The 21,832-nt window shown below is 44.4% G+C and overlaps 2 protein-coding genes across 2 annotated transcripts; one reads left to right on the top strand and one right to left on the bottom strand.

Annotated features, from left to right (window-relative positions):
- Positions 1-86: 86 nt before the first annotated feature.
- TARDBP (TAR DNA binding protein) lies at positions 87-5,202 on the top strand. Its single transcript, XM_026053602.1, has 5 exons — positions 87-382; positions 1,114-1,277; positions 1,871-2,011; positions 2,729-2,899; positions 3,307-5,202. The coding sequence occupies exons 1-5, from the start codon at positions 145-147 to the stop codon at positions 3,835-3,837; spliced, it is 1,245 nt and encodes a 414-aa protein (XP_025909387.1). The 5' UTR covers positions 87-144; the 3' UTR covers positions 3,838-5,202.
- Positions 5,203-16,308: 11,106 nt separating this feature from the next.
- Positions 16,309-21,106, bottom strand: MASP2 (mannan binding lectin serine peptidase 2). Its single transcript, XM_026053552.1, has 6 exons — positions 21,102-21,106; positions 20,390-20,455; positions 20,002-20,221; positions 18,361-18,538; positions 17,989-18,120; positions 16,309-16,473 (listed from the first exon to the last, which is right to left on the bottom strand). Exons 1-6 carry the CDS (start codon positions 21,104-21,106, stop codon positions 16,469-16,471), a joined length of 606 nt encoding a protein of 201 aa, XP_025909337.1. The 3' UTR covers positions 16,309-16,468.
- Positions 21,107-21,832: the final 726 nt, after the last annotated feature.

The following is a 21,832-nucleotide window of genomic DNA, read 5'->3' as shown; positions in this document are numbered from 1 at the left end:
CCCTCAGGCGGGGCCGCCTCCCTCTGGGCCTCCGCGGCCGCCGGCCTGGGGCGACGCGGGGCTCGGTGTCCAGCGGGCCGGGCGGCGCCGGGAGCGGCGGGCGCCGCGGCTGACGCCCCTTCCCCCCTAGCGACCGGCGGGAAGATGTCGGAGTACATCCGCGTGACGGAGGACGAGAACGACGAGCCCATCGAGATCCCCTCGGAGGACGATGGCACCGTGCTGCTCTCCACCGTGACGGCGCAGTTCCCCGGCGCCTGCGGGCTGCGCTACCGCAACCCGGTGTCGCAGTGCATGCGCGGCGTGCGGCTCGTCGAGGGCATCCTGCACGCGCCCGAGGCCGGCTGGGGGAACCTCGTCTACGTCGTCAACTACCCCAAAGGTCCGTCCCGCTGCCCCGGGCAGCCCGGCTCTTCCGCACTGCCTGTAGCTCAGCAGCAGGTTGCACTGTGCTGAAATCTCCATTTGAAATAAATTAATCATAAGTTCGGGCATGCGCTCTGCAGGGCAAATCTGACTTCATTGGGCTTTTGGATGTGAGATGGGCTTTTAACTCGGTGGCTTTACAAGGGGCTTAAGTGACCAAGCTTTATTTTTGTATTTGGGGAGACTCTTTATATAAAGAGGGACCCTGAAGACTGCTGTGTGTGGAGGTTATGGAGGTCTCTGCACACTCACATGTGCTGCTCCTTGTGATGCAGTTTGGGTCAAAAGTGTCACTGAAAACAGAAATCTTGGGGTGGGAGGGACTTGAAAAAGAGGAAATGAGAGAGCCTAAGGAAGCTGGTTGACATTCAGTTTGGATTAGATGCATTTGTTAAAAGTCCCTGTCTTCTCCATGTGCTCTTAGGAAGATGCTCTTGGGTAGTACAAACTCAGATGAATTGTATTTTGGAGGAGGGCTTGCATGCCAGCTGGTCTTGCTTCTCCCCTTATACTTCATCACAGTTGGACATAGGTTATGATACTGAAAAGCAGCAGCTAGCACATTCCTGCAGTTTGTACTTTAAAGAGCACACTTTATGCCCTTGTACTGTGCTGTTCGTGATCAGCGAAAGCAGCTTCCTCATGAGAGCTGTGAGGATTATTTCTAACTTGCATCTCTGTGTTTAGATAATAAGAGAAAAATGGATGAAACGGATGCATCATCAGCTGTCAAAGTGAAACGAGCAGTACAGAAGACTTCAGATTTAATAGTCTTAGGTCTTCCTTGGAAAACCACTGAACAAGACTTAAAGGAATATTTCAGTACATTTGGAGAAGTTCTGATGGTGCAGGTAAAAATATTGTGCAGTTTGAGCAAAGAGAGACATTAGTTATTTGAAGAAGCCCATAAACGACAGACAGCAGTATAAATTCAGAGCTGATCTGAGGCTTTTACCCGTTTCTGGGGGGTATTTTGTTCCTTTTTGCTGCCAAGGGACTCTCACCTTCTGTTGTTTCTCTTTTGTTGGCTCTTCCTACATGAACTGAACATGCCTTTGCATCTCTGATGGTCATGCTGCTAAACCTGTTAATTCAAAGTGCTTATTTAATGAGTCTGACTATGCCACCGCGGTGTTACAGATTGCCTACTATTGTTTGTACTACTCTAATCTGCTTATATTTGGGTTCCAGTCAAACTAATACTAATTACATCCTGATTAGTGCACTTTTATAGATCCACATCTCTGCTTTAGCTACATGATATTGAGGTCGTTTTTCTAAGAAATGGTAGATCTGTACAATGAACTAAACAAAACTGTGTGAACCTAACATCAAGGTTGAAATAGCACAACTGATAAATAGCATATTGTATGTCAGAAATATAAGTGCACACTGCTGTTGTGATCTTCTGAAGTGCTTTTTTTTTTCTTCTTTTTTCCCCTAGGTGAAGAAAGATATTAAGACTGGCCACTCAAAAGGTTTTGGGTTCGTTCGGTTTACAGATTATGAAACCCAGGTGAAAGTAATGTCTCAGCGACACATGATAGATGGAAGGTGGTGTGACTGCAAACTTCCCAATTCTAAGGTACTTTTATTTTACACAGTAACAAGTGCAGTTCCGCTGCATTAAGTGCAACTGCATTAACTGAGCAGATGAATAATCCATTCTTGAATGTTTTTAGTCCGTGAGTGGACAAGAGAGTGAGGACAAGTGAGTGAGTGGAGAGAGTGAATTAGAACTGTTTGAAAAATAGTTATACTGGGGAATAAGTACAGATGAAGACTTGAAAATAATATTTTAATGTCCAGCAATCCCTGTGTAACCTGTCTGCTACAAAAAATAGTGGAGAATAAAGCAGGCAAGGTAGATAAATGGAGCAAGATTGGAATGGATATCTGATCGAACTGGAAGTCGAAGCCAAACTTCTGTCTGTGTATATACTTGCTGCATACATATGCAGATGCAGTATGTACTGAAAAATGCTGTGTCCCATTTTGCAGTACATACTTCTGCTTCTGGAATAGCCTTGTAACTGTTCCTGCTGTTACTCCTGCATCTGTTTCCCTGCTGCGCACCTTCATCAGTATCAGGGTACGAGAATGTTCTCTGAACATAACTTTCTAAGTCTAAAACTTAGAAACTCTTAAATTTCGAAATTTTCAGACCTCAGAAAAGGCTAGAATAAAAGGGGCCTTTATCATAAAGTAGCTTGGTTGTATTTCATTTAAAAAAAAAAACTGTGATTTTTATTTCTTTCATTCATTAATTATACCTCCCCCTCCGCCCCTCAACTCAATCCAGCAAAGTCCTGACGAACCTTTGCGTAGCAGAAAAGTGTTCGTTGGGCGCTGCACTGAGGACATGACTGCAGATGAGCTCCGGCAGTTCTTTGCCCAGTATGGAGAAGTGGTAGATGTCTTCATTCCTAAACCCTTCCGAGCTTTTGCTTTTGTTACATTTGCAGATGATCAGGTAAGTATTAAAATATATTAGCTTTGTACATAGACAACTTCTTTAAGCTGTTTCAGTAGCTTGATGAGGCGTTATTTCTAGAATTAAACATGGAACACTTACTTGTCCACTGTCTTGAGAATTCCAGTGGTAGTAGATTGGTTTCATTAACTTGAATTTTCCAAGGTTGCACTCTTCAGATGCTGTTGTGTGCATGGGTTTTTGTAGTGCAGTTTACTGCTGTAATGAACAAGAAGATAAATCACTTGGAATAAGTATGTATGTGCTTCCTTTGCAGGTTAACTATGTGCTCAGAATTGTGTATGTGTGCTCTTAATAATATTACTGTCTTGACACTATTAATACTAATGTATTAAGGGGGAAAAAAAAGTCTAATCTCTCTTTAACGAATCCCTTATTTTTTATAGGTTGCCCAGTCCCTTTGTGGAGAGGACTTGATCATTAAAGGAATCAGCGTACATATATCCAATGCTGAACCTAAGCACAATAGCAATAGACAGCTAGAAAGAGGTGGAAGATTTGGTGGTAATCCGGGAGGCTTTGGGAACCAGGGCGGGTTTGGCAACAACAGAGGAGGAGGGGGAGGCCTGGGTAACAACCAAGGCAGCAACATGGGGGGTGGAATGAATTTTGGGGCCTTTAGCATCAATCCGGCCATGATGGCAGCGGCGCAGGCGGCGCTGCAGAGCAGCTGGGGCATGATGGGCATGCTGGCCAGTCAGCAGAACCAGTCCGGGCCCTCGGGAAACAACCAGCCCCAAGGCAACATGCAGCGGGAGCAGAACCAGGGCTTTAGTTCAGGAAATAATTCGTACGGCGGTTCGGGCTCCGGGGCAGCGATAGGCTGGGGCTCGGCATCCAACGCAGGCTCTAGCAGCGGGTTTAACGGAGGCTTTGGCTCGAGTATGGATTCCAAGTCGTCAGGCTGGGGGATGTAGACGCGGTGGGCTCTGATACTGACACTGTGGTGGGAAAGCAAAATTTTCTAACTCATGGTAAGTATACTGTAAATTACATATATACTAAAATTTTCCAAATCAATTTGTTCAATGTGCAGTATATTCAACAGTATTTTTGACATTTTCTTTTGTAAAAAGAAAGGTTAAAGGAATTTTATAAGTTTTGTTACGTAATTTGTTGGAATATTGAATGTTTGGAAGTGGACTGCTGTTTGCCTGATGGGTAAACTAACACTACAATCGATAGGAAAGGTTTCTCCTGTAAAATTTTATCCCTTGTTTCCCAGCTACCTGAATTCTTTGCATGTTCAAAATGGAAACCATTGGTCAGAAACAGCATTCTCTCCCTCTTGTTTTTAATTTGATCTCACCATAAGAATCTCCAAATACCCCGGTTGGAGAACGCAGTGTCATTTTTCTGTTTGTTTTATTTTTCTTTTTAATACTGTCTCCCCTCATACTAAAGTACGATATGAAGGCTTCATTTAATCTCCGCAGTTCATCTCATTTCAAATGTGTATGGAAGAAGCACTTCATTGAAAGCAGTGCTGTAAATATTCTGCCTTAGGAATACTTCTGTCTACATGCTTTCTCATCCAAGACTACTTCATCACATGCTGCGTCTTAGACGGTGGGTGTTCCATTTTTATCCGCTACTCTTTATTTCATGGAGTCGTATCAACGCTGTGAACGCAAGGCTGTGAGATGGAACCAGAAGGCTGTTTGAACTTTTGAAACCTTGTGTGGGATTGATGGTGGTGCCGAGGCATGAGAGGGCTGGTATGTGCGAGATAAAGGAGAGAGCGCGTGCAGAGACCTGGTGGTGCATTTTGGGATTTTATTTTACTTGGCGAGATGTCTCTCAATCCTGTGGCTTTGGTGAGAGAGTGTGCAGAGAGCAATGCTAGCAAATAAAGTACGAGTGTTTATTGCATCCAAAGGACATCCACATGTGGAAGACTTTTAAGTGGGTTTTATACCTAGTTAATCAATTAGTTGAATGTGTTATGTGAAATGAATATTTGTATTTTTTTTCCCTTATGTCAACTGCTGTGAATGTTGTATGGTGTGTGGTTTTTTTTTTTTCTGTTAATGATATGTAAGTGTGGTAATGTGACCTGAAGATGATGGGGTTTGTGATGAGAACATTGAGCTTGTGGTGTGCTTTGCAGTAGCTCTTGTAGCAGAGATCACTAGCGAGCTCACTGTGCCTCCTAAGGGTGTAAGTTCCACTGTCTGTAAGATATCCATAAGAATGCTGTTTGCTGCAGTTCTGTGTTTGGATGCTTTTTATAAGATTTGTCACTGTAGGAAATTCCTAAATAAAACTGATTTAAGTAATATGTGTCTTTGTTTTGCAGCTCTGAATGCAAAGAATTCATAGCAGTTAATTAATTTTACCCTTTTGAGATGAACTTCTGTAAAGTTTTTTTGCAGTAATTCAGTTTGTTTCAGATAAGCATGCTTTAAAAGTTGACAAGTCAAATGGAGCCACCATTCATCATGTACCTGACACCCACCTTTAATCCACTGTATTTTTGCACTGTTCGTACATACCTAAAATCCAGTTCCCACAAGTTTGGGTGTCTGCACCTAGAATGGTAAGCAGTTCCCTACAGATTACATATTTACCAAGGAAAGTGTGTTGTGGGGGGCTTCTTGTTTTTTATCTCTTTTTTTTTTTTTTTTTTTTTTGTGGAGAAGGGGTGGGACTTGCTAACAAGAGGGGAAAGCAAACACTTACTGTCAGATATGTTTCTGTCCAGACCATCTCCTTTGGGGATGTATGTTTAAATGACCTGTGACTGTATTTTTAGAGCATCCCACTCAAGGGAAGCTTGGTTCTGCTGCATTTTTAGCCCAGAAGAAAATGATCAACACATGTTTAAAACTAGAGGCAGGAGGCATTTTTTCAGCTAAATAAAGCATTAACTAATGTAGAGAAATTTTGTCTGCAGTTGTGATAAAGTTTTTTAGAAGATGCAAACAAGAAGCTGTTTCTTCTCAGAGCAGGGTGGTCTTGAGGAATCATTTAACCTCTATGGACTCGAAACCCTTGGCAGCTTGATGAGTATTTTTGTAAAGCATATTGCTAGGCTGTAGCTGTGTGAATTCTGAGCATGGTTCTCTACACAGTGGATTTAAACGTGGCTATTAAACTTTCAAGTCAGATATCGATGACAATGCAGTCATTAAGGCTACTGAATATAAGATGGTCTAAATAGTGCCTAAAACTGCATTATGAGTAGTTTTGCCCTTGAATTGAGCTAAAAAAACCATCTGGGTCTCAGTGCACATCATAAATGTATAAAGAGAGGCTGTAAACCTGTAAACACAGGTTAAAAAAACCCACATTTGTTCCTACCCCACTGCAAAAAAGTTGCTTGGATATTTTTTTTCTGCACCTAAATCAGAATGATTTCCAAACTCTGTACCATCTGTGAATTTTGCATTTTAGCACTTGCACTATTACCAGCTACTTCTGCTGAGTAACACTTAAAAATGGTATTCGGGGACCTCCAAAGACTTAACTGTGACATCCCTGCAAGGAACTTTATGGTAAGTTTTTGTGATTAGCATGGCTTTACTTTTATTTTAATTATGTAAGTCCAGGTTTAGGTCTTAACAGGTTGGTTGGCAGCACCACCGAGTAGTCTTTGCTAATAAGTTCAGTATTCCCTGACTTGGAAGCACAATTCCCAAAAGTCTTGGAAGTATTTTTAAATTTTAGTGATATTTAAATGCTTTGCATATTCTAGTGTTTATAAGTAAATAAAATGCTATTGATACCATATGCAAGTGTTGAGTCTCTTTTTTAAAAAAGAAAAGACTTCATATTCTGTACTTTATAGATTTACCTTAATAATGGAAGTGAGATGCAAAAAATGAGAATCTTAAAAATAAGGGGATGTATTTACTGTGGGCATGTTTAGTAAAAACGGTTTCTATTAGGAGCTTTATAAAAGTTGTTTTCAGTTGGTCCTGATGATCTCTTGTCAGGTGATGTATTGACAAAGCTTGTATTTTTATCCTCTTAATAAATTTTAAGGTAAAAGCTTATTCTATATAAAACTCCACTGGTGCAATGGTGCTTTTTGCTGCTGCCCACAAGAAGTCCTTTGGCTCTGCAGCTGTGCCGACAGTTAAGTGCAGAGCCCATAACTGCTCTGTTCCCTGAGGTGGATCATATCCATGGCCTCCAAGTCAGGTGTAGCTGATGCTACTGGGGTTTTTCAAGTATTAAATATATATTATGGAGTGATTAGAGTACCCCATGCTCATCTAGTTTGAGAACAAATCTCTTATTAAACTTTCACTGGATACTGAAAAACTGCAGCATTACCAATCTAGCTTTTGAATAGGTAGGTCATCGTAAGTTTCTTTAGGAGGATGGCTGTGTTTAACTGGAATTGTTCAATTTCCTGTAATGGTTGAGTGCTGGGTGTTTTAAGTATTTATATTTCTTCAGGGCGTAGACTATTTAATAATGTAGGAAAGACAGAAATTACACATTACTTGAAGTTCCCTGATTCCCTGTGTCTAGTTACTCTACTAGAGGGTCAGAAAGGGCCAGCGAAAGTGCAGTCTTAAGTGGCAGGATGCAGTACCACTGACGAACGGCTTGCTGGACTGAGCATTGAAGGCAGCAAATGGTCAGCCCTGGTCCCTGTGACAATGTGTTTGGACCCTTCCTCCACCCCCTGTGCACAGCACGTTCTCTGTAGCAGGAAGGATTTTCCACTACATGATTTATTTGAATATGCATCCATAGACTTGATACTGAGTAGAGCAGTATCAAGCAGAAACCACAGTCAACTTGGCCAACCTTGTAGACTGCCTGTTTTCATTTGAAATCTTTCTTTACCTGGTCAACAAAGGGGTAGGCAGTATTCACACTAATTAATTGAAAATTTATGCGGCAGCTTAATCAAGGCAATATCATTGTTAAAATGGACAAGATCAGTTCTGTAACCTTCATGAATAAAAATTTATTATGCATAGGCTTGCTCATAGTGAATAGAATGTCTGTTCAAACCCCCCAATTTAATCCTCAAAGCTAAGGCATTTCTTTGATCCACTACAGCACAAGCAGCTGTTAAAACCCAGTTGTCACACAAAGCCAACTACCTCCTAATCCTCCATGCTCGGTAATTAACATCACTTGCCAGGGAACTTCTCTCGGCTTGGCTCTTGTCCCTCCATCTATAGATGTGCATTCTTTGTGGAACATGGACAAACTGCAAAATAATAAATGCAAGGAGGAATGTTAACTCTTGGATAAACTCCTGTGAATAAAGTTAGGTTAATGAGCCTACATGCAATTCCTAGTTTGTTTTGGAATAGTAAAATTGTGAGTGAATTGATTTAAGAGTACAATTTTCATCAGTCAGTATAACAGGTAGGCTTTCCAAGAGTTCTGTAATCAAGAGACACACTTTTGCAAAGCAATGTGGGCTCTGGGGAGCAAGTGTGTTTATTCTGAATGTAAATTAGGGTAATTGGAATATAGAGGCACTCTAAAAGATAAGAGGAACAATTAACAATTAAACTTTTAATCTGTCAAGTGTTTCTTCCCAGCCTCACTCTTTTAGAATTACAGCAGTCCCACAAAGCAGTTCTCTGCAGTAAAGGTTCCCCTCAAATGCTGCTGGAGCACCGTTTAACTAACTGCTCTGCCTGCGCCAGAGCCAAACACTTCAAATGCAGCAAGAAAGAGTCATTTATGAAACTGCATCTTCATGAAGGAAATGAAATAAGCTAGAGAGACAGCTTTTTCACTCTTCAAGCTAAAACTGTTGAGTTTCTGGCAATAATCCATCATGCCAAAAACAGTGGAGACAGATAAGGCATCTTTCAAAGGGTAAGCAATTTAACAGAGGAAAACAAGACCAACTCGAAGGAGCAGCAGCCAAGCTGTGTGGGTATCATAAAATTCTAGGCCCTTCATTTTCCCTGTGGACAAAAAAAAGAAGCCCTGAACACTGTAATGAAACAGGTGTTCATGTTTTTAAAGAAAGAATGGCAGAAATTAAAACATAAATACAAAATGCGCTTTGACAAGCAGGGACAGTTACTATGCAGAAAGGAAGATACCTCTCATACTGTCACTTCTATCACTAGCTTTGGAAGACTCTTGCTTTATGAGACTTTCCTATTTGTGGCTATTAGCACTGACTTACTGATACTCTTGGCCAGGGCTTCTTGTAGCAGTTTCAGCACTTGTCCCAGGAAAAATGGCACGGAGCAGCAAAACCCAAAGCCCAGAACACAGGCCCCCTGTATCTATTTCCATACACACATACCTTTCATGCCATATCCTCTTGAATACCACGCCTCACATCTGTTTGGTTGGTCTGGGTTTCTACAGAAACAGCAAGTGTGTGTAGCCATCAAATTAGATGAGAGAATAACCGTAGTAGGTAGAACTAGAGTACAATACAGTTAGGGCCAGTGTGTTCTCATGGTGCTTGTTAAGTTGGTGTTCCTTTCACAACAAAGGCCTATGTGTGATCTGGAAATAGTGCTGTAAACACACAGAGCTGAGATGATCCTCCCAAACAGCTTACTGAGAAGCAGAATGCTATTAAGAACTGAATATGAAATGCTCATTCAGCAGGCATGACCCACATATTCTAGTTTTAACATCCCTGGAGGGGTGCAGCAACAAATGAAAGAACGGTAAATATTCTCACTACACTGATCTTGTGAAACACTAAAATGTTTTGTAAAAATCATTCTTTTCTTCTCACATTAATTACAGGCAAATCTCTAAGCAGCACTGTTCAAAGAGCATCAGCCCTGGCATACATACACAGAAACATAATTCCGAGGGGGATATCAAGGAAAAGACGATTGCTAACAAATTCAGTGTACTGAATATGCCTCATAATTATAACGAGCGACACAAACTGGTACTGAGAAACGGCACCGCCGTGTTTAGCCCTACCTGTTAAGCGCTGCAAGGGTCACCCACGAGGAGCGCAGCGTGCTTGCACTGGTGGGGCGCGACCATGCGGTGGTGCTTCAGCACCGCAGCAGCGGCCCCTCAGCGCCGCTCCATCAGCTGCTGCTAAATGTTCCCAGGAGAAAAGAAACCAGAACAAACAAGAAGCCCTCCACATCCTAGCCGCCCCCTCTCTGCACTGTTTCACTTACACAGACCCCACGCTGCAGCTCCCGGCCCAGCAGATCTGCTGCCTAAACACACACCAGCACCCCAAAGGGAACGTGCTCCCTAAAACACAATCTCTGTCTGAAACAGACCTCTTACACTGGAGCTCTGCTAAAACTCTGCTTTGGTATGTGAAGTACTGCGGTGCTTAGTTGGTACAGTACTGAAAATTAAGTGCACAACTGCAGTTTATCTGCTTGGGTGATATTCAGCCCTTACTAGAATGAAGTTCTGGGAAAAGTCGGGACCCAAGCATTAAAAGAGACCTTGTACCTACCTTCTGCTGTGTATTCCATCTTACAAACAGCGCATGCTCCAGCGATACCAGTCCCAGAACCATAGTTACAATACTGGTGTGCTTCTTGATTTTTGGAGGCAAAGTCTTTCTGCAAAATGAGCCAAACTTTGGCAATTTTAATCTGAAAAGAATGAGACATGTCACCTTAAAAAAAAAAAATTCTTCCCCCACTAAAGATTATGAAAGAACATACTCATTTTAATACAGTGCCTCTCCCCAGTAAGTAGGTAAGTAAACTTGAATGGTCTTTTCTTCCAAAGCCAACAGAAGAAAGGATGGTGGTTACGATGATGGCTCATCACTCAGAGAGCACCTTATAACTAAGCGTCCTCAGTGCTTCACACTACCTAGGAAGTGAACATAAGGATTTTATTCCAGCCTTAAACTAATGATGTCAAGAGAATCAGGTAAATCTTTCTGGATTCAGTATCTATAAAACATCAGGTCTATTTTATAGATAACAAAACTGAATCCGAAAAGATTTACCTGGTTCTCTTGACATCATTAGTTTAAGGCTGGAATAAAATCCTTAAGTCTTTCAAATCACTCAGCACACATACATGTAAATTTGTCCTCGTGTTTGGTGAATTTCCCAAAGGAGGAAGCAGTGAATAAAGAATAAAACAACAAAACTTACGAGGACATGAGAGGAAGAAGAAATAAATGAGATACTGGGAGATATATCTGCAAATGAGTGATTCAAGACACAGTCTGAGAAAGATGCAGTAAAAGAAAGAACTGGTCCTATCTCACAAAGGCTGTGATGAAAGGCAGCAAAACCTCAGCTTACCTTTGGGACCTCATAGGGACACAACTCTCTGTGGAGATGTTTAATGTGGAAAAGCACCTCAAATTGCATCGTTATCCACCTGGATACTGTAGCTGCACAAGGACAGGGTTTTGGGTAATGAGAGCTGGTGCCTCTGCCAGTTCTTTTAGTAAAAAAAAAAAAAAAAAGAAAAAAAAGAAAACACCAGATTCTTGACACTGGTCTAGAAGAAAAAGCAGCAATGATCACAGCTGCATTAACTCTGTCCACCTGCTCTGTGTCAAGGTAGTGGATCTTTTTTGACATCAGTATATCCCTTAAAGGGAGCCTTGGAGCCATAGATTAAACCCCTCACCGAAAGCCTCACACATTTCATTGCCGAGAGAGCTGCCCTGTCTGTTGCGGAAGGATTAGGGCACTGGCATTATGCAACACCTACCCACGTTCCTATCTCGCAAGTGATGCAGCGAAAGACAGCGGGGAAAAACATCATCTTAACAGTCACAGGACTAGAGGTCAGAAGTGAGCGTGTCTGGAAGCCAGCAGAAATGTTCTGAGGTGTTAAATTTGCAGCCTGTCTGCTGTAACCGAGTGCACAGAGTACCAGGACAGCTATCAGCTTCTCAATGCCAGAAGCCTCTCGATGCAGCTCTCTGTAATGCTATCGTTGCCAGACATTTAGAGCACAATTGTATTCTCTGAGCAAAACCAGCTGTGCCTCTTGCCGGCACAATTGGAGCCACAAATGTTCCCTGCTGAAGAGAAGCAAGAAGGAAGAGCTACAAGTGCCCCGAGGATCTCTGCTTGTCGACAGCATCTCATCGCTGTGAAGTGGTGCTTTGATCAGCTGGGAACAAAGGTTTTCTAATGTGCTGCAAAAGCTGTATGAGCAATCCTTTAATTGATGGGGAATGCTAGACTGGCTGGTAACATTGGCATATTTTTGCACTACTGTGATGCTAAATTAATTGCAAGAGGGAAATTGTTTGACTTTGAATTGTATCCTCAAACACACTATACTAACCTCCATCAACAAAAATGCCATTATCCAGTCATTAATTACAGATTATCATCTAAAATAGACCATAGGGTTTAAGGTTGTCATATTAATGGAAAGGGACTGAGTTGTGAGTGATAAAATGAACATTACTGACTCTTAGCTAAACCTCTGGATTTTGCTATCCAAGATTCTAAGCTTTTGCTTCAAGCCTATTTCCATTCTATACCTGTGCAATAGACCTACTCGCTGCTGTAGGAAATATTCAGATAAGATCATTTCCTTGGAAAGAAAAGGGAAAGGGGGAAAGGGATCATCCTTTTGCTTTATATTTGTATGACTCTTAGGACACCTATAGTAACACAACAGAAGTAACGATGCCTTTGGGTTCCTTTTAGCATTTTTAAAACAATTTCTCTGCCCATCTTCCCACGCAGCTATGAGCAATTGCTTTTATTTGATATAAACCTATCCATGAGCACAGGGACTTACACACACGGCACATCTGCCCGTGCGCTATTCTGAATTCATTGTCTTAAGTTATCTTTCAAGCATAGCTGACAAAGGTACAGATTAAAGCAATTAAAACGTACCTATAAAACCCTATCCTGTGAAGCTGAACACTCTACCCATTTTTAACTGCTGTTTAAAATGCCCAAAGAAACAGAGAAGGCATCACTAATTCACCTGGAGGTTCTGGCTGTCTAATCTAGCTTAATAGCACACTGCTCTACACCAGCAAATCAGCTGAGCTACAATGGAAATTAAATCTTTTCCTTTTGTGCTGTACTTGTAGAAGATTACCAGAGAGGGTTTTTTTTTTGTCTTAATTGCTTTTACCTCATCCTTCCCAGCTAAAGGCATGTTCTTTAATTCCAGACTGCGCCTCCAACTACGGTGGCTTTTGATGGCGATGTGAGAGTAAAGGCTGCTTTCCCGCCCGCGCCGCTCACGGCACCGCAGGGACGCGCTGCCTCCTCGCGGGCTGGGCCGCCCCGCTCGAACGCTTCCTTCCACCTGCTGCAAGGCCACGCTGAGAACCCCCCTAACCTGCTCCATAGGCAGCTCTGGTGGTCTGGGGCTCCCAAACATGCCCCAGAGGAAAAACACCAACAAAAAAAGCCCATTTCTCCTTTAAAGACCAAATTTTCCTCGCACAGCTAATACATGCCCCTGTTGCACAGCCCTATAGGGTAGTCTGAGGCAATTATAGGGAAAGACCGAATGAAAATATAAAATCCTTGGGTGTGGATAAAGACTCGGCATGAAGCCTCACCCGTGCAAGCCACAATTTAATGAGCACCGCATTTACACCCGCAGTTCCCTGCTGCAGTCATTAGGAAGTTAAAAATCTCAAGCTGTTAGCTCCGCATCGGAATCCTTCCTCACTCCCTGCTGAGCAGCTTTTCCCAGGGCGCGGAGCTGCTCTGCACATACGGGATACTTGGGCAGACAAGCCCCAATGCTGTTACAATAACCTCAGAGGTAGAAGGCAACATCGCCTTGGCATCTATTCATTATACCCTACCATAATTACCACCTTAGCTTCATTTTAAATAGTAAGTTTAAAGGAATTTCATTAAATGAAAATTCAGCACAAAATCCACGTAATAGAGAAAGGGTGAAGAGGCCACTGTGTGGGAATGCATATGTACATACACAAACACATTTAAGTATGCAGAGCCAGAAAAACTCTACATATAACCTACCACTACAGTTTCCAAAGGAGGTTTCCATTCTCCAGTACCAAAAGGGAAAAGGGACCATTAATGAGATCTAAGGCCAAAGAATACAAATCTGATACAAAGGACTAAGAAACAGCACAAAATTAATCTGTGCACTTTGCTGCTACATGGAATAAAAGTTTTATGTTTATATTTATACATACACATTTAGATATCTTATAGCTTAGTGCCATAAATTCACCATAAGCGATGGAAGATGCAGACAACACAAGATATACTGCACAGTAACTGTGCTTCTATGGGGCAGTGCGCTTCCAAACTCACTTACTGAAATCTCTCTTGCAGGGACATGCACGATGCCGAGCTGTGCCCGAGACAGGACATCAGGCTTGGGGATCCTCGGCTGACCCACTCCGGCAGTGCCCATTCGGCAGAGCCTTCTTAGGGCAGAGAGCGGTGTTAGGGAGCAGCTCAATGGGGCAGCGATCCCCACGTGGTGCTTGAGCACCACCAAATACCACCACGCTGGCAGACCTCACACGTTCCCACAGCACACATGGTAAGAACAGGGCACTGCTAATACTCTGTTAAGAAAAGGGGCCTTCACTGTGTTTTGAAGGACTAAAGAAGGGGAGAGAGACAAAGCTCCTCATGCTTCATTACACCTGGCTCCTTTAAGCTCAGTTTCGTAATTTTGATGGGAGATTTTTACAACGCAGTTTGGGAAAATATGAGTCATCACCCATAAACTCTCTTGACTTGTAGCCACAGGAGCCAAAACCAGCCAACCCAACAGCAGATACTCTGTGCTAGACTGCGGGGAACATGCAGCTTCACGATGAAATGGCTCATACTGGGCCCTTTCTTCCTCAGTACCTCCTGGATGTGGCCATAGAGAGCTCCCTTTGTCAGGGCAATACTTTTTCCCCAGGTCTGCAAGCAAGCAAGTCATGATCTAGCCAGCACAAAAAGGATTAAATAATTCCCAGCATCCCCCAGCTTTTATACTGTCCCCAGACTTCTAAGTCCAGGCTTTAATGCTGCCCAAGGTGTGCTCAATTATGCTTAGGCCATATTTTCATGCTAATCATAGTAAGCTGTTTGCCAGAGACTTGACCTCTGAAAAATGACGCCCTCAAACCCTGCAAGCCCACTGTTAGCGGCTCATTAGGTCCCTAATGAAAGGCGGGTCACAAATCACATCACTCCGTCATGCTTTGATCACAGACCTACTGTGACCAGGAAGCAGCTTCCACACAAGATTAAATACAGTAGCAATAAGTGTCAGCAGTCTCCTGCAGAGCCACACCATCCCAAAACGAGTCCTCTGCAGCCTCTGCCTTCTACGGGTCTTACCAAGCATCTTCCCCAGCAGGTCCAAGCAGTGCTGTGACCTTCCATCTCACGGAGAGATGCTCAAAGCAGAGGAATCAAGTGACTCGCCCTAGGTGACACAGGAGCTTGCAAACACAAGGCCCTGAAGGGAGTTAAACATCTCACCAGCGAGATCCATCTTGTCTCCCACATTCACTCCGAGAAACGTTGCTCCCATTTACAATCCAGGTGCTGAAGAGACGAGGTTGGAAAAATGAAGCTTCATAAATGATAATTAAAGCAACTTCTTTTAAATTGCAGAAATAAAGGGATGCTCACTGACTAATGATCCTTAATCCCTTGAGCTTTTTAAACAAAGCTTGGTTTATAGTAGCTCACCTGCAGCTGCTCAGCTCTGCCTTGTTAACCTCCTACTTGCAATTATCATCACATTATCTCCAGCGGGGCTGGGGGCTCCCGTCACTGACAGGTACTGAGCTTGATGCTCCCAGCCCACTGCAAGGTGCTCCCTGCCCCAGACAGGGCCCATTTCAATGGGACAGCTGAGGGATACGGATATAGGGCAGGGAAAGGCCCTGCGGGATTGAGACAGGATCAATCCATGGCACAGGCAGCTGCACGGAAGTGCATTCCTGCACTGCATCTGTTCTGGGCAGGACGCTCCTGCTTTCCCTCCTGCAGAGGCGAGGCACCTGTCCTCTCCTAAGCTCTGTTTTTTCCTGATACCTGCATGACTTTACCGAACTCGGAGACTCACCGGAATGAATTTTAGCAACAAGGCAAGATTCCCGAAGGGGGATATATGGCCAGAGATACAAAAGTAGAATTCAGAAAAAAAAAATCAAGCTTTTTCCAAAGGGAAAACCCCCCGAATATAAACAGGTTCTATATACAAATTTGGGAGCAGACAAGAACTTATCTAAAAGGAATATGGAGGGAACAAACGTGTGGCCTGTGTTGTGTTCTGGTTTGAGCATTCCTGAACAGCCGAGCGGAAGAGCGGGTCTTAGCACAAGAGGCTTTAGGTCGTTGTGATGCTCAGGGACCTTTCACACTGCCTTCTCTCTTCTCACCCCCCGCCTTCTCTACATTTTTCTTTCCCTAGTGACACAGGAGAAATGCAAGAAAACAAACACCTCAGGGGATGCCATGAGCTTCCAACAAGGCACAGCCTCTTTATTGTCTCCTCGAGGCAGGTCTGAAAGGTAACAAACCCGAACACGTACAAGGCACGGAGCAAGTGCAGACTGGCCTCTCGCGGACTGTGTCAGCTACTGGTGGGACAGGAGGGACGACAAGCCAGCTATTCCCAGCCCGTATTTCCACCTCTGCCACAGTGAGAAGTGTAATTATCTCACGCTGGAAAATAAAGGAGAAAGAAAAAGAAGCCTGTCAACATCAGCCTACTCACACGGGAGCCCAAATTCAAAACTGTGACCTCCTCTCCAGAGGGCAATTTACAGAGAACCTCACTTTGCTCAGCCGAGGCATATGAAAGCCTGCGGACCAGGAGCACGTTGCAGCCTGACGGCTGCCCCTGGCACTGGCACTGCCGCGTGCGCGTGCCCCACGGCGGCAGCGCAGGGCCGCCCCAGGCTGCCGAGGGGCTCCCTCCAGCGGGCGCCGCGGCGCGGGCACCAGCTCACGCGACGGGACCCTGCAGGGACTCCTTTGCACCTCCGCGATCAGACCTTTACGGCATGGATAAACTCGCCTACTGCTCCTGCTGAAAGCCAGCTCTGGCAAGGGGAGGGTGAACAGGGAACGGGCCTGTTCTAACACTGGGGATGTGAACAGAATTTCAGTCCTGAATCAGACCCAGACAGCCAAGGTTGGAGAGCATTTAGAACAGTGAATGTCAAGGTGGCCTTCAGCAGTGGAAGCAACATCCAACTGTGCCTTGTGGCACTGGGGAGCTCAAGGAAGGTGCTGCTACCTCTGACAATATTTAGTGAACAGTTAAGAGCGCTGGCTCTTTCCAGACAGGACTCAACTCCAGGTGGGCAGAGCTGTATTCACCAAGGATGAATCCAACACCGCGTGTCTGCACATGTTTTGCTGCAGACAAAGTGAATCCTGAGGTGTCGATCACTGCACTGATTCAGACACCTGCTGCCTGCCAACAGCTAAGCTTGCCTTCCCCAGTTGTGCACAGAGCAGCGGAGCCAGGCAGGAACCGTGCAGGTACACTTCACGCTGCACGCCCTTCTGAACAGCAGATCTGTGCCTGGCCTCGCCTCCCACTTAATGCGTGGTTGATTGTATCTGCTGTCGGCAATATGGGGATTGTATTGCTTCCCAGTCCGTGTTCCCCTGGGAAAAACAAGCAAACTCTTCCTCCATTTGACTTGGCAACTTAGTTGTTAGTCTTTCCAACTCATCTACTAACTCATGTCCACAATACTCAGTGTTCAGTAGGCAGAGAACATGTGGTGCGGCCAGCCCTGCTAGCACTGGCTTCCCTGAAGCTTGGAGCACCTGGACTGGGCAGTGAAAAACAAGCTTCTATTCCATCCAGCCTCTCTAAAGCCTACCACAGGTGGATGCTGCCTAAAGAGCGATCAAAGCCAATTTCTTTCACAGTGACAGCTCCTGGCTTCTCTTCTCAACCTGCCACACACCAACGCACCATTTTATTGTGGCCTACAGCATCCGGAAGAATAGCGATCAGCTCAAAGCCACTCTGCAAAGCAGACATTCTGCTCACAGCCTTGACTAAACCTCTGCACCTCCTTCTAACCACACAAGGTCCACACGGGCTGTTAAAAGCAACAACAACAAAAAAAGCAGCCTCAGTCTTGACCCTATTGTCTGGACTGGCTCTAAGTGGGTATTGCAGGCAGGAAAGCAGCTCTCGGTGCAGCAGAGCCTCACCTGTGCACGTCCTCCTGTTGGCATGCAGCGTGTAGCCAACGCGGCAGCTGCAGTAGTAGCCCCCCAGGTAGTTGTGACAGTGGTGATTGCAGAGGGGCTCGCCGTCAAACTGCTGCTTGCACTCGTCGATATCTAGCAAGTGAAAAAGCAACGTCAGGCAACTGACATCCTTTAACAACACGCTGTCTGGCACGAGCCACGCTGCTCACTGTGAGTTTGGTTTATTTTTGGTGGCCGTTTCCTTTTTTTGCTCCTCCATATGAGCAAGCTGCCTTCTCTCACCCAACAGCAGCAGCCAGACTTGGCCCAAAGCAGCAGCAACCCCACCATAGCTGGGGCTCTTCCATCTACAGAGAGGGGCTGGTCTCCTACCTTCAGCAGCGTAATAGGCCTCAAAGCCCGTGAAGGGTTTCTCATTGGAGTAATCGGAACGAAATGTCACCATGAGGTTGTTGTCAACAGAGACATACGTCTTGTTGCCTGGTGCCTCCTCAGTGTCTGTACTCTCCTTCCCACACAGTGTCACCAAGGTCTTCCCACCAGAGCTCAGCTGCAAAGCACACAAGGACACGGCAATCAGCTCACCGTGCAGCTCTGCTCTCCCTAAGCTCCGCCACGGCTGCCATGCAAGGGGAAGAAATCCTTGCTCCATGTGTTCACTTGGTGGCCAGTGCTCCACAAGATGCCTCGTGTGTGAAAGGAAGCTCAGGACACCTCTACGCTTGCATGCTCTCAGAAGTGGCTTTTGGATCCAGTGACACATAAAAGAGGATTTCCCTGTCCTATGTGACTTAAGTCCTTAATTTTGTCTCCCTTCTTCCTTTCAGAGGCCCCACAAAGCACTGAGGGCAGCCGAGGCTATCAGCACCATGCGTTGTTTTCTGTACATTTTGCTCTTGTTAAACTCGGCCTCTCAAAGCCAGTCAGATCTTAATGTGTAGGAGACTTGACTGAGGATAAAGCCACAGACAAATGAGGTAAAAAGGTTTCACGCACTAGTAACTGCAAATGTATAATAAAGAACTTTTTAAACTAATGACTCACATGCTCTATGATTCACTTATTCCAATCTCTGCCCTTCATTTATCTTACATTATTTTAGTACAAGATAAATGTTCTGATACATGGAATTCATGCAGTCCATGGTAGTGATAAAACTGTGTGTCTAAGAACTCTATCAAAACAAGTACTCTGATCTGCCCAAAGAAAATGAGATGAAGAACAATGTGGATTAGGGTAAACAGGAGCATCTTGCCCCTGTTAAACCACAGAAGTCAGATCATCTCAAAGGGGAACAACGCTGCCTGATCTGGCTCTACCAGGTTCAAAAGTGCTGTTGATGCAGTGTCTAAACCATAAAATGAGTAGAGGCAACGTGGCTTAAAATTATTAGGTTGTCTAGGCTAGAGCACACGCTGGTGTGTGGAGTACAAACCTTTCCGGGGCACTGTTAATCACCCAAACATTTCCAAAAGCCAGTAGCTCTTTTTCTTGCCCTTATTCCCCACATTAGCTAACAAAAGCATGATAGTAAGTGTTGCAAGCATATCTTTTGACAAGTCTAGTATCTTGTTTAAGACTATGACTTACACATTTATAGTCTCCCATTATGCTCTGTGTACATCACTAAATGCTAGTCTAAATCACACCCTGTAACTAACAAAATAGAGCTCTTGGAGGAAGGCTGTTAAGTGAAGTATTCCCAAATATTATTATGGACAAAATTTCAATCTTCTTCCTTTATGAGACAGGAAAACCAAAAGTTTCTTGACATCAAGAAATTTAAGTTTCTGATGTTTCAACTTGACAATTAGTTCTATCTCTTGGTACTGTGGGCCTCAGCAAACACATCCTTTATAAATCAACTGAGTCTGAACTTGACTGAGCCTAACTTTACTAGCAGACCAAAACCTACAGCTTAAAGCTGTTATGTTGGGCCTGTGCATGCTCAGCATCACCTATACCCATTTCTAAAGAACTTAACCTGTCACATACACACACCTCTGCACATACCTTCACATAATCATATTCACACAAGTAGGACAGCTCCAAGTTGAAGTGAGTGAAGTAGATGCGGACAGAATATCCCTTGGGGACAGTAATATTCCAGATTCTCTCCTTGTGGTTTGGGTAGACATTTGGAAAGTCAGGGGACGTGATCCTCCCATACATTTTCTGCAGCACAATGCTGCTGCCCGCTCCGTTGCAAAGGGTGGCTAACAAGAGGAACAGCCTGCCTCAAATAAACCGCAACAGAGAAAGGGTGAGTGTCAGCTCGGATCAGGAGGTACAAAAGGAGTCGTACCGCAGTAAAAGCTAGAAAAGGACCCCACCTGGCTCCAGAGGTCTGGGCAAAGCCAGCTGACAGAAAATCTGCAAAGGTCTCTGCAACTGCACTCACCTCATACTGGTGCTGTCCTGCCTGAGCCTGCTTTGAGTGCTGGGGCAGCAACCTCCTCTACACCGTCTGATTTGGGGGTGGACACAACATGTGTGCTCTGCTATGTCTGTCCGGTTGTTGAACTCTGGTGTTTATCTGCTCTTCACCTGCCTTCAGCCTGCTGAGTTCTGGGAACAATGGTTACTGAAAAACACACTTGTGTTCAGCACATCAGGCCTCAGCCCATGACAGCGGGAGGCAAGAGGCGGAACCCATGGATTAGGAATGTTGCAGACTCTCGGAGGGCAAAGCAACAGGCATCCTATCTCTGCACGAGGAAGGCAGGCAGTGTAAGCAGGCACAGAGCGACTCCACTGCACGAACGAGGGAGTGATAAAAGTTGGGCAACACTATTTCCCTCTCCCCAACTGACCTACAAATACTATTAAACGCAAAGTGCACGTTACTGGAAGCCCAGCTGCTTTCATCATCTGAGCAGAACGCTGCTGAAAACTAAATAAGAGGGCACATTATAGGAGTTACACTATAAGAAAGCCTAGCAGGTTCTGTCTAATGGGGTGAAAATGATCAGGCACTACAACACTCCAGGGCACAGACACAAGTTTAAAAGATGCCGAAGTCTTCCCGTTCTTAGCTGTTTGTTTTAATCCACTGCAAGCTTGTGAGTGAAAGCTGCTCCATGCCTTGTTTGTCTGCATGGATGGCTTTTTACCTCATCCACCCTGGAACACCAACAGGGTAAAGGATGTACTTAATGACTATGCCCCCGAGCCTGCCTTGCTAAAGAATCGAGACAAACAGGCTCTGTGCTCGCATCTTTCTGCCTGCTCTCACCAAGTAACTTGAAAGACAAACAGTCAATTTCTGCCAAATTTGGCAGACAGCAGCAATTTCAAGTTCGAACAATTATAGTGGAAATAGGCAGATAGATAGAAAAATTAGTTCCTACTACATGAGGATCTTTGGAGAGAAGACTCAATCAACTCATATTCCTTTAGATATATGGTAACCTACACAAGGATCCATACCACTACATTTAATCAACCACAAAAACCCTACCAGACCCCAAGGAATTCATCTGGGAAGTGCCAGGACTTTAAGCTTTATTATTTCCACTGCTTACAGAGTGCTTCTTTTAAAGTCAGGGTTTAGGTTTCTTACAAAACTCCTATTTCTGCCCATAAGTAAAAAAAAGCATAAAAGCCTAATGAGGGTGAAAAACCAGACATGCTGGTGCAGAACCTAGGTCCCACCTTTTTCCCAGCGAAAACGGACACACAGCAGGAAAGATAATTCACAGAGAGGAACAGCCTCTTCAGCTGAGCATGCAGGCAACTTACACTGAGATATCTTGTAATTAAATGGACACCTTTTCATATATTCACTTCTGAACGTCTGAACTTCATAAATTCAATTCTGAAATCCCTACCCCAGGTACAGAAG

Source organism: Nothoprocta perdicaria, unplaced genomic scaffold (assembly GCF_003342845.1).
Source record: "Nothoprocta perdicaria isolate Ctin4 unplaced genomic scaffold, notPer1 scaffold_117, whole genome shotgun sequence".
In the NCBI taxonomy this organism is placed as follows: domain Eukaryota; kingdom Metazoa; phylum Chordata; class Aves; order Tinamiformes; family Tinamidae; genus Nothoprocta; species Nothoprocta perdicaria.
The sequence above is the reverse complement of the archived record's forward strand: the minus strand, read 5'-3'. Positions and strand labels throughout refer to the sequence as shown.